We start from the raw sequence: 19,594 nt of genomic DNA on the forward strand, positions 1-19,594 counted from the left end.
GTAGTCAGGTCTCTTCTTTGCACATATTTAATTCCTAAACATGTTCAGAAGTTTGGGATGCAGACATTGTATGTAAATTGTGCCACAGGTTAACATGCTAAAATGGTTTAGGTTTCTAAAGAGCTAAAATGTATTATGAGATTCCCCTTTTTTTTTTTTAAATTTTTTTTTTTTCAACGTTTTTTATTTATTTTTGGGACAGAGAGAGACAGAGCATGAACGGGGGAGGGGCAGAGAGAGAGGGAGACACAGAATCGGAAACAGGCTCCAGGCTCTGAGCCATCAACCCAGAGCCCGACGCGGGGCTCGAACTCACGGACCGCGAGATTGTGACCTGGCTGAAGTTGGACGCTTAACCCACTGCGCCACCCAGGCGCCCTCCCCTTTTGTTTTTATATAAAGGTCACCTTTTGTTTTTATATCTCTGTTGCCATCTTTGAGGTTATATTTGTTTACTAGATAGAGCTGGTTATTATTCTCCGCTCTCACCCAGTGAGCATCTCGTTGAACTTAAAGAGTATACCGCTTTCGGTTTACCTTACAGTCTCCAGTTTTGTCTCCGTTGTTCTCAAGAGCCTTATTCCCGGATTTCATTTTTTATCACAAGTAGCCGCATTTTCACTTTAAAAAATTGCTTATTCAATTTTTAAAAATAAGGGCAAAGTATAGTAAAATAATTCAAATTGACCAAACACGTTCAGTGCTGGAATTCTGTTGTAATTGGCAGAACATTTATTTTTCAACTGATGTGCAAAAGTCCAAATCTTACACATGTAGGCTGGTTTAGAAGAGTCACTTTTTAATGTTTTAAAGGTGGTCAAAATAATTTTGTGCAGTGGAATAAAATATTTAAATTTATATTTCTCACATTTGCTTCTTTGTTTTTGTTTTCAAAGGATGGTAAACCGAAAGAGAAGCAGCAGCATGTGAGAATGAGTCAGGGATTCATCAACCAACATACAGTGGAACACAAGGGGAAACAAGTTTGTAAATATTTTCTTGAAAGGAAATGTATTAAGGTATAAAAAACTGCGTAAGCAAAAATATACTAAAATGTAAGGTATAGCAAAAATGTACAAAAGCCAACTCCTGTCTCCATTGGATACTGTAAAAGCATACCTGTACATTTTATAACTCTTTCCTTCTGGAAAAGGTTCAGTTAGAAAGCTTTACTGAAGTATTATTTTATGTTTAAAAAAGACACTTTTTAGGGGCACCTGGGTGTCTCAGTTAAACTGCTGACTCTTGATCTCAGCTCAGCTCATGATCTCACAGTTCGTGGGATTGAGCCCTGGTGGCAGGCTCTGTGCTGGCACTGTGGAGCCTGATTGGGATTCTCTCTCTCCCTCTCTTTCTGCCCCTCCCCTGCTCATGTTCAGGCTCTTTCTATCAAATAAATAAGCATTTTTTTTTAAAAAAATACTTTGTGTTAAAAAGGTTTGGGATGTAACAAGATTTTAAGATTGTAGAGTGGTTATACGATAGCTCGTTAAGAATTAGACTGTAGGGCTTCTCAGATTTTTTTCTGGAACCATTTGCTTATTTTAAGATTAGTAGGAACTGCATGACTTAACTGAGAAATAATGGCTTGTCCTTGTTCTTTCCTTTCGCCCAGGGAGACCAGTGTAAATTTGATCATGATGCAGAGATAGAGAAGAAAAAGGAAATGTGCAAGTTTTATGTACAAGGATATTGTACCAGAGGTGAAAATTGTCTGTATTTGCATAATATCCTTTATCACAAGATATAATTTTACTTTTTATAAATATTTACATGAACATTTTAAGTATGTATAATTTTGAATAAAATCTGTGTTTTAGCTATGGCAAAATTATGTTACCCAAGCCCAAATCCATATCAAAGTGGTTAAATTGTGTGATTTTTTTTTTCCCCAAGAAAGAAAAGATGGATTCTTCAGTAATTCTCAAATGAAGATCCTTCACTTGGATAGCATAGCAGCAAGTTCATGAGACCTATTCAACCCACAGAAAGACTCAGAATTTCTGCTGTGACATTAACTAATTATATCTATGTTCATAGAGATATAGCTATGTATGTGTATATACATATATACAACTACTTTGTTGTTATTAATGATTTTCTGTTTAAGTAATCTGTACCCCCAGCGTGAGACTTGAATTTACAAACCTGAGATTAAGAGTAATATGATCTACCAACTAAGCCAGCTAGGCACCCTCATATGAGTTACTTTGTTTAAAAAAAAAAAAAAAAAAAAGCGTCATTTGGGAGTACTTGTTTTCTGTATAGTCTGTACTGAATTGTCCTTTAATTTGGAGAATAACCTTAACTCTTTAATGCAAATGGTACAGACAGGTTGTAAAAACATAGAACATAAAAATTTTATGGTAATAGCACCTTTGGGTACCACAAAAGTTGTTTTCCTTCAGTCATGCAGTATAGGGAATCTCAAACTCTAACTTGAGAGTTTTTTTTCTAGAAAACAATGTTGAAGTTGTTTAAGTTCATTCTATTTTAAGTAAACCTAATATATAAAGGATCCAGATTTGTAAAACCTATCATTGTCATTGACTTTATTGCCTCTACCCCAAAAGAATGCCTTAAAAATAATCACATTTCTGGGGTGCCTGGGTGGCTCAGTTGGTTAAGCATCCAACTTCAGCTCAGATCATGATCTCATGGTTTGAGCCCCACATTGGGGCTCTCTGCTGAGCCCACTTCAGATCCTCTGTCCCCTTCTCTCACTGCCCCTCCCCTGCTCATGCTCTCTCTCTTTCTTTCTCAAAATAAATAAATAAACTTAAAAAAATTATAAACAAATAATAATCACATTTCTTAAAGTATTTAAAACACACAAACTTTTCTTACGTCATTGAAACAGACCTATAATTTATTATAAAAATGAATATGAAGGGAAAGTTTCATGTGATAGCCAATAAACTTGATTTATTATAATTATCCTAAAATTAGATGTTTCATATAGTTCAATTCACAATTTATCATATTTTAAATAGAGAATTTAGTGTTTCTACTAGAAGGAAAGGCCTTTATACAGGGAACATAAAGTTAATTACAAATTATTTTAGTTGGATTAAAATTGTTTTCTTCCTTAACACTTGGGTTACATGAATATCCTTGCAAGTTTTACCATACAGGAACAAAATGTTACCAGGGTGACTATTGCAAGTTTTCACATGCTCCACTGACTCCTGAAACACAAGAATTGTTGGCCAAAGTAAGTAGAATTTTAATTTTTGTTTTTCTTTTTTAAAGAATATGTTTGAACTAAGGGCAAGAATTTGGAAACATACTATTCTTTAAGGAGAATGCCTCATAGGTTACCATTTGGGGTACTTTAGGACTGACAATCTTAGAATTTAATTCTGTTTAGAAAATTATTCATTGTATATATATTTTTTGTAGCTTAAAGGAAAATATATACTTATTGCTGGTAAGAACATTATACTTATGCAAGCAATAAGTATAAATTGGAATGTTCTTAAAACTTTCAAAGTAGTTAGTAACCTTAGTAGCCAAGCTAAGCAAAGGAAAACAAAGCAAATAGGAGAACTAGTACTCCTGTTATACTCTTAGAAGGAAAGCCAAGAATCATTGGGTGATGAATGTTTTAAAGTTATGTCAGAGCATCCTTAAATAGTTATTTCAAAGTTTTCTTCAAATGTTCTTCCAGTCAGTGAGGAAAGATAATTGAAAAAATAGTAATTTATATTCTTTCATCTCCCATATGTTAGAGTCTGTGCCTTTAAAATTAAATTGAAATTTAAGCGAAAATGAAAGATTCTTCTAGAACCAAGCCATATCATCTTGTGGCAGAAGTTCTCTTGAGTGTGTGCAAATATGAGAAAGTCAAAGGTGCTTATTTATGGATATTTTTATGTTGTAAAATATGAAGGCTTACCCTGGAATTAAAAGTCATACCAAGGGGCACCTGGGTGGCTCAGTCAATTAAGTATCCAACTCTTGATTTTGGCTCAGGACATGATCTCACAGTTTCTGAGTTCGAGCCCCATGTCAGGATTGGTGCTGATGGCTCAGAGTCTGCTTGGGATTCTGTCTCTCCCTCTCTCTCTGCCCTGCTCACATGTGCACGTTCTCTCTCTCTCTCAAAATAAATAAACTTAAAAAAAAAAAAAAAGTCATACCAAGTATTTTGTTATTAGTATGAAATATATATGGAAAAAAGAGATGTAAAAGTTATGTTTCAGTTGTTCTTACAGTATTATAATTACTAGGATAAATAGTATTGGAATCATTAGAAAATTACAAGACCATTATGATGTACCTGAATTTGATATTGATGCATAAAAATGTGTGGTTTTTTTTCATATTAGGTTTTGGATACTGAGAAGAAGTCATCATGAAAATAAAGGTATGAAAGGGTAAAATTAGAATTTAGCACATTTCCTTTTATTTCTCTGAAACACCTCTAGAAATTGGCATGGAAACATAGGGCTTTTCCATTTTCTAAAATAGAAATCTTTTTCTTTCTCCTCCCCTGCTAAAAAATTATAAAATATCTGATACATATACATAGATATGTATCTCCCGTCTCCTTGGAACTGCTTCCCTCTGTTTGTCACTATCTTTTGTATTTTTATTCTCCTCTTGTTTCTATGTAGATTTGCCAATGTATGTGATTCACTAAATACTATATTTAGTTTTGCTTGTGTTTGGATTTTATTTAAACAGTTTGGATTTTTTTTTTAAATGCTTATTTATTTTGAGAGAGAGAGTGAACGAGCGAGCATTGGGGGAGGGGCAAAGAGAGGGGAGAGAGAATCCCAAGCAGGCTCAGCACAGAGCCCAATGGGGCTCAATCTCATGAACTGTGAGATCATGACCTGAGCTGAAATCAAGTCAGATGCTTAACCTGCTGAGCCACCCAGGATCCCCACCAGTTTGGATTTTTTTTTAAACAAGTATTCTGTGTATTTATTGGTGACTTGGTATTTTCACTCAACATTATGTTTCTAAGATTCGTTCATGTAGATCCACAAAGCTCTTATTCATTAATTTATACTTTTATATAGCATTTCATTCTGTAAATATGTTAACATTTACTTAAACATTCTACTAATGATGGACATTTAGGTTATTTTCAATATTTTAAATATAAAGTATTGCTAATAATGTGTAATAAATAATATATCTAATAACATACATGTCTTTTGATGTAAATGTGTGTAAGTTATCTTGGATATAAACCAAGGAGTAGAATTGTATCGTCTTAAAATTTTAAAACAATACTAATCTTTTCGAAAGTAGTTAGAATGGTTTATATTCCCGTCAACTGTGTAAAATAAATCCTGTTACTCTATACTTGCCAATACTTTGCATTGTCAAGTCTTTAATTTTTTTTTTCTACCAGTTTATTGGGCATAAAAGTGATGTCACATAGCTTTATTTTCATAAAGCTCAGCGTCTTTTCTTATGCTTGCTAGCTTTTGAGTTTCATCTTTGGTGAAATGCCTGTTAGTGTTTTTTGCTTACATTTCTATTGGGCTGGACTGTCCTTAAATTGATTTTACATATTCCTGATGTAATCCTTTGTGAGGTATGTGTGGCAGATCTCCCCATTTTGTAAACTGTCTTTTCACTTTTTCTGAGGTGCCTCTGGGAGCAGAATTGCTTATTTTGGAAATCCGTTTAAGTTTTGGGGTTTTGCTTTTTACATTTATTTTTTACTCCTTTGAAAAAAGTATCTGGTAATAGTTGCTAATTTAATGGTTTTAACAACCACAAACTTCTCAGCATGTAAAAATAAACATTTCTTTTTTCTGTGCATCTGCAAATTGGCTGGAAATAGGCTGATCTGGGCTAGCCTTGGCTAGGTTGGCTCTGCTTCTTAAAGCAGGTTGACCAGGATGGTTCTGGCCCACGTTTGTCTCAGTCTCCTCCTGGGATCAGTGGGCTAGCTGGGATGTGTTCTTCTCACAGCATTGGCAGAAGCTCAAGGCTGTTTGTATCCCATTTACACACAACCCATTGGCCAAAGTAAGATATATAGCCAAGTCCAAAGTCGGAAAGTAGGGAAGTACACTCTTGTAGTTTCCATGTGGGAAGAGCCGCTAAATTACATGAAAAAGAGAGTGGCTGTGGCTAGTGGGAGATGAGAAGAATTAAAACTAACTGATTTCTTTTTTAACACCTTATTTTCCCTCTCTTTCCTTATATGGATAAGCATTCTCTCCATACCATTCAACTGAAAACACTGCCCTTTCCCCACTGATCTGTAATGCCTGGTCCCTCTGGTATAGATAAGTTTCCTTCAGACAAAGATCTATTTCTGGGGTATCTGTTCTGCTTCATTTGTTTTTTTCTCTAATAGTCTGTCTTAATTACTGTAGTTTTACTGCATTTTATATACTTTGATAGTTTTTCTAATGCTGTTCTCCATGAATGCCTTGGCTATTTTGGGCCCTTTTACTTACTTTGACATAGTTTTCACTTGTTTTTAGTGTAAAATTTAATACTTTTTGGTAAATTTAAAAGTTGTGTGACATCACCAAATCCAGTTTTAGAATGTTTTTGACATCCCCCAAAAGATCCCTTAGACCCATTTTAAGTCATTCCCCAGTCCCATATCCAGTTGTAGGTAACCACGGATCTACTTCCTATTTCTAGATTTGCCTTTTCTGGGCATTTCGTATAAACTTTAATATGTGGTCTTTTGCTTCTAATTCTTTTCACATTGTATGATGTTTTTGAGATTCATTCATGCCTTAGCATAGATCACTTTTTGTTTTAAAAAAACTTTATTTTTTTAAAGATTTATATATTTTTTATTTTTAAATTTTTTATTTTTTAACGTTTTATTTATTTTTGAGACAGAGAGAGACAGAGCATGAACAGGGGAGGGTCAGCGAGAGGGAGACACAGAATCTGAAACAGGCTCCAGGCTGTGAGCTGTCAGCACAGAGCCTGACGTGGGGTTCGAACTCACGGACCGCAAGATCATGACCTGAGCTGAAGTTGGCCGCCCAACCGACTGAGCCACCCAGGCGCCCCATATATTTTTTATTTTTAGAGAGAGAGAGTGTGTATGCGAATGGGGGAGAGGGGCAGAGAGAGTGAGAGAGAGAGAATCCCAAGCAGGCTCCATGCAGGGCTTGTTCTCACGACTCTGGGATCATGACCTGAGACAAAATCAAGAAAGAGTTGGATGCTCAACCAACTGAGCCACTCAGGCACCCCGATCACTTGTGTGTGTGTGTGTGTACATATAAAATTGCCCCCATTATTCCATTGTATGTTTTGGAGATTCTGGGTCTTACAGTAAATATATTTTTAACTTTTTAAGAACTGCCACATTGTTTTCCAAAGTGGCTGCATCATTTTGCATCCCAGATAGCAATGTAAGAATATTCTAGTCTCTTCACATGCTCACCCACATTTGTTACTGTCAGTTGTTTTGATTGTGGCTGTTCTAGTAGGGGTGAGGTGGTATCTCATTATGGTTGTAATTTGCATTTTTCTAATGATTACTGGTGTTAAGCATCTTTTCATGTGCCATTGGTCAATTCAGATCTTTACCCATTCTTTAATCGGATCATCTTCATACTGTTGAATTGTAAGAATTCTTATATGTTGGATACAAGTCCTTTATCACATATATAATTTGGAAATATTTTGTCCCAATATGTGACTTTGTCTTTTTGGCCCAGTTTGTGCTTATATTTTTAAAATAGTGTCTATTAAAGCATGAACATTTTAATTTTGATGCCCTAAGTGTATTTTTTTTTTTATGGATCATGGTTTTGAGGTTCTATCTAAAAATTCTAACGCAAGATCACAAGATTCTCCTATATGTTTTCTTCTAAAAATTTTTATAGTTTTAGCTCTTTCATTTATGTCTATAATTCATTTTGAATTCTTGAGAAAAGTGTGGTCTAAGGATCTAAATTTTTCTTTTTGCATATAGATATCCCATTGTCCCAGCCCCATTTCAAAAAAAAAGACTGCCCTTTCCCCAGTGAGTTGCCTTGGCATCTTTGTCAGAAATCAATTGACTGTAAATGTAAAAAATTGTGTTCTGTTGTTGTATATGTGTATCTTTATATATGTTAGGCTCTATATGTTTACCCTTATATGTTATCACACTGTCTTGTGATAGTGTCTTGTGATTCTGTAGCTTTATACTATGTGTTAAAATAAGGAAATAGAAGCTGTCTGATGTTCACCTTTTCAAGGATCATTTTGGCTAATTTCGTGTCTTGTGCTTTTCCATATAAATTTCAAGATCAGCTTGTAAATTTCTGCAAAAAACCTGTGTTGGAATTTTGACAAACATTACATTGATCTGTGGAAAATTACAGTGTTAACGGAATCTTCTGGTCTGTGAATATGGAATGTATCTCAATTTATTTAGATCCTTAATTTCTCTCAGTTTTGTACTTTTCAGTGTACAAGTGTGTTGTTTACACTTTTGTTAAATTTATTTACATGTATTTTTCCTTTGATGGTGTTGACGAGAGGAATTAAACTTCATTTTGGGGTCATACATTCATGGTAAAGAGAAATAGAATTAATTTTTGTATTTTTTTAAGTTTATTTTTGAGAGAGAAAGCATGAGTAGAGGAGGGGCAGAGAGAGGGAGGGAGGGAGAATCCCAATCAGGCTCCATACTGTCAGCACAGAGCCTGATGTAGGGCTCAAACCCACAAACTGTGAGATCATGACCTGAGCCAAAGTTGGACACCTAGCCAACTGAGCCACTCGGGAGCCCCTAATTTTTGTATTTTGATCCTGTTTGCTGAGACTTAGCTGAACTCATTTATTAGCTGTAGAGTGTGTGTGTGTGTGTGTGTGTGTGTGTGTGTGTGTGTGTGTTCCTTAGGAATTTCAACATATTATATGAGAATAAAGACAGTTTTACTTCTTGCTTTCTAATCTGGTTCCCTTTTATTTCTTTTTCTTGACTGATCTCACTGACTAAAACATCCTGTGCAATGTTAAATAGAAGGGACAGCAGATATCATTGCCTTTTTCCTGATTTTAGGCAATAAGCATTCAGTCCTTTACCATCATGTATGATTTTAGTTGTAGGTTTTTCAGAGATACTCTTCATTGGTTTGAGGAAGTTCCCTTCTATTCCTGTTTTATAGAGAGCTTTTATCACGGATGGGTGTTGGATTTCATCAAGTGTGTTCCTCCCCCTTTTTTAAGTTTTTATTTATTTTTTTATTTTAAGAGAAAGAGAGCCCGTGTGTGTGAGTGAGGAAGGGGCAGAGAGAGAGGGAGAGACAGAATCCTAAGTCTTCGTGCTGTCAGCACAGAGCCTGAAATGGGCCTCTATTTCAACAACTGTGAGATCATGACCTGTGCCACAATCAAGAGTCGGATGCCTAACCAACTAAGCCACCTAGGCACCCCATCAAGTGTTTTCTATGTCTACTGAGATATTCTGTCTCCCTCTTTCAGCTCCTCCCCTGCTTCTGCTCTCTCTCTCTCTCAAAATAATTAAATAAACTGAAAAAAAAAGAATGTCCTCAATGAAACGGTAAAAATGTTTAATGTTGTTAAACACCAATTCTTGAGTATATGTTATGTCAGTAATCCATACAGTGAAATTGGAAGATGTATAAAGTATGGGTTAAACATCCATCCTACCTACAGTATAGACTAATAGGTTTTAATGTAGCAGTACAAAACGTTCCTTCTAATTGTTTCAGATTTTACATTGCAACTGGAAATTTGGTTACATTTGCTTTTAGTATTTATTTGCCCACCACTTTGTTTTTTAGCTTTTCTGAGTTAAGTTTTAGCCTTTCTTATATAGCATGTATAGTTTGGGTTTTGTTATTTGAGCCAAACCAAAAATCCTTTACTTCTTTTGATAAGTGAATTGAGCCCATTCACATTTATTGAAATGACTGAACATTTGGGTTAGCTTCTGTCATTTTTTATTATAGTTACTGTGTAAATTGTTATATTTATGTATTTTCCCTCTCTATGATGAATTTTCTTTTTTTATTCTTTTATAAATTTTGCTTTCTTTATCTCATTTTTACTCTTTGTTCTTTTTCTACTTTTATCCAGTAACCCTTATTGTTTCCATTCAAATCTGTCTTATAATATAGGCTATATTTTTGACATGATCTCTTTTTTGTATCATTTCTGAGGTCAGTCAGCTCTTGTTTCATTACTTCTGTTTTTTTGTTCAGTGTTTGTTTTAGTTTTTGAATTTCAATTCAGGTTGTTTTTTCATATTCTTAAACAGGGATATTTAATTCAGTTTGGATTTTTGTGTTACAGTTTGCTGCTGCTGCGTGATTTTTGGGGGGAAGGGAGTAGGGGTGTCTAAAGTTGGTAATTTTCAGCAGCTGATGTATTTTTGTTATTTTCTTCCATAGTTTTGTATGGATGAAGAGTACTTATGTCTACGCCTGTTCAAGACTGTTGATTTGGAGTGGTTTACAAGAGTCCTCATTTAAAGCGCCCTCTTGTGTCATTATGATGTTGTGCATCTTCTCTAATCGATGGTGGGAGGGGCAGAATCTAGTGTATAAGTGAGGGGATTGGTCTTCACCAAGCTGTTCCAACCAGTGGAACAGGAAAGGAACATATACGGCAGAGATGCTGCTGGCTGGTAGGCAAATGTTGTGGTAGTAAATTGCAGAAGTCTTTTCTGATTGAGTTTTGTCAGTAAAATAGGAAGGAAGATTAGGCTGAATGCGGACGCATGAAGAGATACAGGAGATTGAAGAGAGAAAACTGTTAGGTTTCTCTAGGAACACATTGGGATAGCAGGTAGATGATGACTATACAGTTAGATCTTTTCATGTCATTAAATACATTTGCAACATATTTTTAATGGTTGCTCACAATTTTGTTTTATGGCTTAAATTACAGTTTTGTGATTTTTTTTAAAACCACTTTCCTGTTGTTTCCAATTTCTTAGTGTTGTAAATAAAATGGAACAATGTCTCTTGCTATACCATTCCTAAACTTGGAGTTTTTAACTTTTTTGTTAACATACAAGAATGGTTATCTTTCTCATTGGTGCATAAACTGTAGTGAGACTGTACATTTGTGTAAAATGTAAATTTTAGAAATGTGATGGCATCTCTAACATAATCGTCAAATAGAAAGTTCTCCAAGCACAGATAATGAAATTCTAAATATGCACTTTTATATAGTGGTACTGATTATTATTAGAACAATACTATGAGCCTGAAACTGTCATTATCATATTGTTATATTGCTGGGAAGAATAATAGCATCTCTAGCTTGCTGGATACATAGAGTACACCAAAGGTAATGACAATTCTTAACAGAGTCCTGTTTGAAAACATGAGTCAGTTATTTTGCTTATAACCTAATCCTGCTAACATAAGAAATGGAGTTGCACATATGTCAAGCAAAGGTTTATCAGATAAGACCTAGGAAAACAAGAAACCAGGATAATTCCTGGGCCCTTAGCATAGGAGTCTCTGAGCTAAGAGTGTCATCTCTTCATGGCCCATTGCTCTCTGCCAGGTTGATTGGTTTATTCCCTGGCTGTGGCTAGGGAGGAGGGCAAGACAATGCACTAGTGGCTGCCAGAGGAAGTCACAGAGGAGAGAGGTTGAGTTGATACTTCAAAAGGATCCTTTGCAAAAGCCTTCAATAATTTAATGAAATTGTGCAAAGAAGTGGTCATATCACCTGTAGAATTGATACTTTGTATCTTTAAACATCATATACAATTCAAAGGACTTCCACATCTGTCATAGCTCACAATTGCAGAAGGTCAATTTTGTGGCAAATTTGTATGTTAGTTAACATTGGTGGACAGTAAGCTAACATTTATGCACACTTACCATCCATGTGCTGTATGCTATTTCATTTAATACTGTTTAACGTTCTTATTTAAGCCATATAACTCTATGAGGTGGATATGGGATCAACTGCATAGAAAAGGGAATAAATAGGAACATTTACCTTCTACTTTCCTATTTCTAAGAACCTTGATAGTACTTAACATTTAATTTTCTATGACAGTTTAACAATTTATTTCCTTATAATGTTAATTCACATACAGTTTATTTCTGATGAGGCACAAATGTTTACATATAGAGTTCATTTTAAGAAAAAAATTTTATACTTCAAGTGGCAGTATCCATCCCACTTGTAAACTTAAAAGACCGAGCAGAGGTTTCAGGGACTGAGAAGTCAGAGAAATTTAAAAAGCTCTTATTTTATAGGCGCCTGGGGGGCTCAGTCATTTGAGCATCCACCTCTTGATTTCAGCTCAGGTCATGATCTCACGGTTCATGGGTTCAAGCCCCGTGTCGGGATCTGCGCTGACAGCACCGAGCCTGCTTGGGAATCTCTCCCTCTCTCTCTTTCTCTGCCCCTCCCCCATACGTATGTGTATGTGCATGCACTCTCAAATGAACATTTTTAAAGCTCTTATTTAACAGCCATTGTTTTGAAGAGGCAGACGTATTTGTGTCCATGAAATCTCTTAACTTCTGTTAAATCAGGTTGAGGAGAGCCAGTTCTCTCTGATGTGCCCTTTGTACCTAAAGCAGTCATTAGGCTGTGAGTCTCTTCTATCTGAGTTATAGCACCTTCCAGCGAAATCTCCTGCCTCCATTTTCTACTTCTTCTCTCTAGTTACTCTCTTTTCCTCAGTTAGAGCCCATTTCCCAGTGTCCTGCTTCAGCCCTCCCTGCCCACGTGTAGTCTGAATCAAGATCCATTCGTCTTCCGGGTCTTAAATGCTTTGTCGTATGGCCATCTCAGCCATACCACGTTTAGTTCCTGCTGCCTTCTCCTCACTGCTCCTCTTGGTTTTCTTCTGTGAAGTAAACGTCAGTGACCCTTGATGCAGCTCCAAGCAGGTACATGAATACTAAAACCATAGTTTGGAGTGACTTGACTGGACCAGTCAGTAGAGCATGCAGCTCTTGATCTCAGGATTGTGAGTTCAAGCCCCACATTGGGCATGGAGCCTACTTAAAATAAAAATTAAAAAAAAATTTTAAGCCATCATTAGTTAAAAATATGGACCAGAAGAAACGTACATAAGAGAGTTGTAATAGAAAAGTCTGTACATGGATTTTTCTGTATCATTTGGCCATCATGATTCACGTGGCTATATTAAATTTATCTCTGATCTTTTTTGGAGCCAAAACAGAAAAGATAAAGTGGTTACCTGTTTGACCTCTTTTGATCAGGAAGGAGGTGATATGTAAAAACCTCACCTCTTCTAATAATTCATGTAAACAGTTCTTATGTGAGTCCTCATTGTGGAAATCACTAAGTAAAGTGAACAAAATTTTTATTTCTAAGATTCTGCGTAGCAGGTTTCATGTAACTTTTTTTTGTGGTCAGTTACTAAAAGCCACAGGACTGTAAAACTCAATTTTTTTCAGATGGTAAGACACTAGAAGTTGAGTGTGTAGTCTTTTGGTGTTTTGACTTAATACAATTTTAGGATTTAAGGAATTCGGACTCACAGATGTTAAATGACTTGTCTTAATAGGTTTCCTGACTTCTAGCACAAGTGTCTCAGTTCACTGACTGGTTTTGATAAGTATAACCATGGGGGGGGGGCTGCATTCAAAGATTTCTTCTGAGCTGTTGCTTGTTGAGGTCAGAATACCATGTGATTTGGTGATCTGGCCTAAGGAATATGGGGCTCATACTGCCAATTAGAAGCACAAATGCCACATTTGGAGTTTACTGAGATCAGAATATCTCAGGTTAAACACCTGCTGAATGCTAGGATTATATATATGAAATCCTTTTCAGTACCCATTACAACCCTATAATAGGGATTATTATAGCAATGGTAGCTGAGGAAACCATGTCTGTAAGAAGGTGTTACCTGTGTTTTCTCCCCTTAACAGAATTTTAGTTTTGCTTAGGTGTCGTTCCTTCCTCCATGACATCATCTGTGGTTTGTAGATGGTGGGCTCTGACTTCAACCCTTTGAGTTGTATCAACAAGAATCTGAAGTTGTGGTTCTCAACCTTGGCTTCTCATTGAATTCTTTTTAAAAGGAAAACTTAAAAAACAAAAGAAAACAAAAAAACAACTGATGCCTGGGGGCTACTCCCAGAAATTCTGACTTTTTTTTGGCAGGGGATAGAGTTACAGGGAGGCCTGGGGTGTGAACATGAGATTTTCAGTAGCTCCCAGGTGATTCTAAAGTATAGCCAAGGTTGAAAACCACTAATGGAAATGCCATTTTTTGCCAGTAGTTGGTTTAGGCTTGCAATATGATAACGTGTCCTCTGGTACACTTCTGGGAAAGTTATCATTTCTTGAGGTACACAAGAAGGAGGTTAGACATTGCCATGTCTAAATATGACCCCCGGAACTGATGCTGCCATCTTATGACCTCAAGGGGAGCTAGCTAACCAGCTGAAGGTGACACAGAAGGAAGTTGGGAAGAAGCTGGGTTCTTGATAGCAGCTGAGCCATGGAATCTACCAGCCTTAGGAGATCCCAACCTTCAGATTTTGTGTTATGCCACATGAGTAATTCAACATACTTTCTTTTTCTTTTTTTTAAAGTTTGAGAGAGCACGCGAGCAGGAAAGGGGCAGACAGAATCCCAAGCAGGCGGCTCAGCACTGTCAGTGCAGAACCCAGTGTGGGGTTCGAACTCGTGAATTGTGAGGTCATGACCTGAACCGTAATCAAGAGTCGGCTGCTTAACCGACTGGGCCACCCAAGCGCCCCTCAACATATTTTCTTTACTCTTTTAAGCCATTTTGATTTGGGTTCTCTGTTACCTACAGTCAAAGGCAAGCTAATAAATGTGAGCCAAGAATCAAACCTCCATTCGTCTGTCCAAAGTTCGTGTTTCTCTCCAATCACCTTCTTCCTTGAAGACTGTGTTTCCTGTCTCTGTTCCTGCAGACAGGAGAGAGTAAGAAATGGGTGTGAGAAAGGAGGAAACAGGACAGTAGGGAGTGCTGTGTTCCCAGCATGGAGCAGAAACTGGGAAGGAAAAGATCTATTTAAAGCAAAGGAGAGAATGTATATGTTGAGTTGGGAAGGATAAGATGCCCAGCTCAGCTCAAAGTGATACTGATTCCTGTGAAATTGGCAACACTCTTCACATTACTTAAAAATAAAATAAGAAAAAATAGCCGTATCTTTAGTTGCTGTGTGTCATTCTGGGATATGCATTTTCATAGTTAACATCTCTGAAATTGGAATGTATTTTACAGCTGGTGGAATATCACATTTTACTCAGCAGGTTATTTTTTCTTACTGGTACATAAAAAATGGTGGATCTTATTAGTGACATTCACGTATGATTGAATGTAATTTTTTAATTGAACTTATATGTGCGTATAGTCAAAAGTTTATTGTGACATAAGTTGTTAGGAAATTTATTTTGGATTAATAAATTATGAAAACATAAAAAGTTTTTTGTGTGTGAAAAAGAGTGGTTCCATGTCTCCCAACTTCCCCTGCCCCCTTTGTGGTAGGCAGAATTCAAAGATGGCTCCCAAGATTCTTTGCCCTTGGTGCATACCACCCGTTTAATCACTTTCCTCTGTGGGCATTACTGTACGATGGATTTTACTCCCATGATTATCTTTTATTATATGTCAAAGATGAAGTGGTTTTATCTTTGGTATAATTGGGGTCTTAAGTCAGTTGGTTTGGAATTTAATCAAGAGGGAGATGATTCCCAAGTAGGCCTAAGGTATAATCAGATGAACCCATAAAAGAGACTGGGGCCTTCCTAAGGCCAAAGATTGGAATGGAACTTCTCTTACTGGCTTTGAAGAAATGAGTTGCCATGTTATGAGAGGGCCATGTATCTAGAGCTGAGAACAACCTTCAAATGACATGGAAGAAATGAGAACTTCAGTCTTAAAACCACAAGTTATTGAATTCTGCCAACCACTTGGATGAACTTGGAACAGGTGGTCCAGGCTCATTTTGTATGTTCCCACCTGAGCCCTCACATCAGCCATTTCTCAAAGGGGCCCAGATTCCTTCTAACAGAATAGTATTCATAATCTGAGATGTAGGTGCTGGATGTGCTTACTGCTATTGTGCCTGGTCAGATGAAAACAGGCCCTGAGAATATAGTGTGAACTGTCCTGCAGATCAAAAAGCGACAGTCTGGGGGTGCCTGGGTGGCTCAGTTGGTTAAGCATCCGACTTCAGCCTAGGTCATGATCTTGCCATGCCTGAGTTCGAGCCCCACGTCAGGCTCTGTGCTGACATCTCAGAGCCTGGAGTCTGCTTCAGATTCTATATTTCCCTCTCTCTGTCTCTCTCTCTCTCAAAAATAAACTCAAAAAAAGTTACAAAAATGTGATAGTCTGGGGGGAATGGGGCTTTTGAGGAGCTCTGAATCTGTCCTCCCCTCTCGGAAGACCGCTATGGTTAGGATACCGGTTTTCACAGTTACTATGGTTGTGGGCTGTTCATCTTCAAGGCTACTCTGGAGCTGGGGAGAGGAGAATGAGATTAGGGCAAGTCATTGCCACAAGTCATTTTAACAAGATTCAGCTATTTTTCTTGAGTAAATTCTCTGTCGTAAGCCTTTAATTTCCAGATACCTGAAAAAATTGGTTTTGACTATCTTTGCCATTTCTGTCATGCCTTTTATGGGGTGGTGGATTTTCAGAGATCCTTGGTCTGCCATTCCGGAAGTAGAAACGCTGGTTCACTTTTAAGTATTGTTTGACATCATAATATACTTTTTTCCCCCTCACATCTGCACTTCAGAAATACTTACTTGTGACTGGTATGAAGACTGAATGTGTGCCAGCTTATAGTCCTTTTATTTCAGAATTCCCCCTTTCCTGCCTCCCTGTCCAGGGACTCGTCTTTCTGGCAGGATGCTCCTTGTTTCTGAGTATTCAGGCCCTTCACTCCAGTTCCAAAAATTTAACTGCCTGTTTTAGGAGTTCCACAGAAGTGGTCTTATTTGCCATTCGCATAAGTCTAAAATAAATACTAGTTCTATATCCCAGCTGTGTCCTATGCAAAAATACTTCAAATTTATTTGCCTGCATGTGTTGCTTGGCAGGTATATTTGTTACATAATAATATAAACTGGGCTTTAATCTTGGACTTCCTGAACAAATTTGTGATTCAGCCCCATATCTGCTGACACACCAGCTCTTTTCAAGCTTTTCTGTATGCCCACGGACTGCAGGCCAATTTAAACTTCCTCGTGTAGCTGAACTCAGTGAGGTGAACCCGGAATCAACAGAAATGCTCCTTATTTCAGCCAAATGCCCATAAAACAGTCATTTCGGTCCACGAAGAAGGAAAACCTGGTCCCAGTGAATTCCTGATTGTCTCGGAGTCTGAATGCCTGTCCTTGTGCCGCTGTGAAGGGTTCTGTGTTCTCCCCGAGCCGGGGGGAGATGATGTGCACGGCCCCGCAGGAAGCAGAAACCTGGCCAGCCTGCCCTGGCCCCTGCTGCCCCAGCCTGCCAGCAGTTCTGCGGGGCTGTGTTCTTTGGGATGCACCTCCAGCTAAATCCGTACCAGGAGAAAGCAAAAGGAAAAGAATGACCCTGACTTTCTCAATGGGATGTGCAGGCCCCTCCGTCTGGGAGCCGAGAGGCAAGACAGAGAAGAGGTTGCCCTGTAACAAATGAGGAGACACCGCTGGTGCCCATGGGGCCTCTGTTTTGTCAAATCTCCACCAGGCTGTAACAAGGCCGTGGTGTGGGAGCTGCATGAAGGATCGTGTCAGGCCTCCTGGGCCTGCCCTGGAATCGGCAAGGCTCCTTTGTTCAACGTCCCAGGTCAGAATCCAGGATTGGAAAATGGGGGTTCACGACCTCAGTAGCACCTGCAGGTGTCAGTCGCCTTGTTGGCCTGCTTTCCTCTGAGGCCTCGCCCACATTTCCTCTGTCACCAGGGGACAGCTTTAGTGAACATCAGGCAAGGTGCCCTTCACCCTCCACCCTCTTCTAGGTCTAGCAGCCCTCGAACCCCTTGTCTTAAATTGCCTTCTCTATTCTGGAAGCAACACAAGGGTATTCAATGTCTCTGTCTTGTTCAAGGTGGTATTCCTTGAAGGATCAGGCACATAGAAGACCCTCACTCAGTGTTCGGTAAATTATTAAAATATTCAAACCTTAAAGGGGCACTGCTTTTTGTTCCCCAACTGTATGAAAACAGACCTTTAGGTGAAAGAATAAAAAGGAATTTCTAAATGTCAAGCCTTGAAGTGGTAGAGGTCAAACCATGGAACAACATTGATGGGGTTGGTGTGTCCTCAGGTAATTCAAGAAAGCCCCGGGCAGAGGCAGAAATGGAGGAAGGCAGCTGAGAGAGGACTGGGGGGGGAGGAAAGTGCACACATGCCTCCCAGTATAGATGGTCCTGACTTTACAGTGGTTCAACTTCACGTTTTTGTGACTTTATCATGGTGCAGAAGTGGTACTCGGTAGAAACTGTACCTGGAATTTTGGATTTTGATCGTTTCCCAGGCTAACAATATGCAGTATGATCCTCTCTTGATCCTTTTGGGCAGCGCTGCCATCCACAGCTCCCAGTCCCAGCCCCGCGATCACCAAGGTGAACAACAAATACACTCACAGCCATGCTGTACCCGTATAGCCCTTCCATTTTTTATGTTCAGTACCGTGTTCAAAGAGATTTAACACTTGGTTATCAAATAGGCTTTGCGTTAGAGGATTTTGCCCAACTGTAGGCTAAAGTGTGCTGAGCTCATATAAGGTAGGCTGGGCTAAGCCATGATGTTCAAGTTAGGTGCATTAGATGCATTTTGATTCACCATATTGTCAACTTACGATGGGCTTACAGGGACATGACCCCATCGTAATGGAAGATCTGTGTGTGACATTCACATGCACGTGTGAGGTGCCTTCGAGCCTTTACACAGTTCCTCCTGAGCAGCCCATCCTCCTTCCTCATTTCCAGCCTCTGGGCTCTTCTTAAAACAAAAATATTTTAATGTTTATTCATTTTTGAGAGAGACAGAGCATGAGCAGGGGAGGAGCAGAGAGAGAGGGAGACACGGAATGCAAAGCAGGCTCCTGGATTCGAGTTGTCAGCACAGAGCCTGATGCGGGACTTGAACTCATGAATCGTTAAGATCATGACCTGAACTGATGTCAGATGCTTAACTGACTGAGCCACCCAGGAGCCCCCCAGACTTGAGACTCTTAATGAGTGCCACCCCCAACCACCTAGTACACGTTCAACGTTGGGCACCGCACACCAGTAGGTCCAGGGACCACAGGGGAGACCACTGGTTGCTCAAGTTGAGAGCTGATGCCTGTCAGTCAAAGGCCACCCGGAACCCACTTAGAGTCAACGATGCCAGGTTTATGATTTGCAGCAAGAGAGGGATTGCATTTCAGGGGGCTGGGGGCCACGTCAACAGGAGGGAGTTAGGGAAAGATAATCCGTTCTGGAGACCGGGGTGAGTCATGGGATGGTCTTGGCAGGGGTGGGTCATATTTTCTCAACCAGAGGGTTGCTTCCAGGGTGTTATCTGTGAGGGAGCGAGTGTTAGGAGTTTACACCGGGACACTCTGTGGCGTGCATGCTCTGGAGGGATGCAGTAAATGGGTTATGTGAGTCGTAGGGCGCTGCATTTTGGGAAGTTGTGGTTTCTGTTTCAGTTCCTGGTTCTCCCCCAC

The 19,594-nt window shown here is 38.6% G+C and overlaps 1 protein-coding gene across 8 annotated transcripts in view; it reads left to right on the forward strand.

Annotated features, from left to right (window-relative positions):
• The window catches only part of ZC3H8 (zinc finger CCCH-type containing 8), a 42,079-nt gene that overhangs the window by 15,599 nt on the left and 6,886 nt on the right, over positions 1-19,594 (forward strand). For 2 of the 8 annotated variants that reach the window (XM_015073403.3, XM_027033731.2), the window contains 5 exons: positions 897-1,019; positions 1,616-1,727; positions 3,105-3,214; positions 4,332-4,369; positions 10,353-15,373. In XM_015073403.3, coding sequence (XP_014928889.1) covers positions 897-1,019; positions 1,616-1,727; positions 3,105-3,214; positions 4,332-4,361 — 375 coding nt within the window. In that variant the 3' untranslated portion in view covers positions 4,362-4,369; positions 10,353-15,373. Of the gene's footprint in view, positions 1-896; positions 1,020-1,615; positions 1,728-3,104; positions 3,215-4,331; positions 4,377-10,352; positions 15,374-19,594 lie in introns of those variants that run through there. The other 6 variants (XR_008289464.1, XM_053200928.1, XM_053200926.1 and 3 more) reach the window with 5 other exon arrangements.

Source organism: Acinonyx jubatus, chromosome A3 (assembly GCF_027475565.1).
Source record: "Acinonyx jubatus isolate Ajub_Pintada_27869175 chromosome A3, VMU_Ajub_asm_v1.0, whole genome shotgun sequence".
Lineage (NCBI taxonomy): Eukaryota > Metazoa > Chordata > Mammalia > Carnivora > Felidae > Acinonyx > Acinonyx jubatus.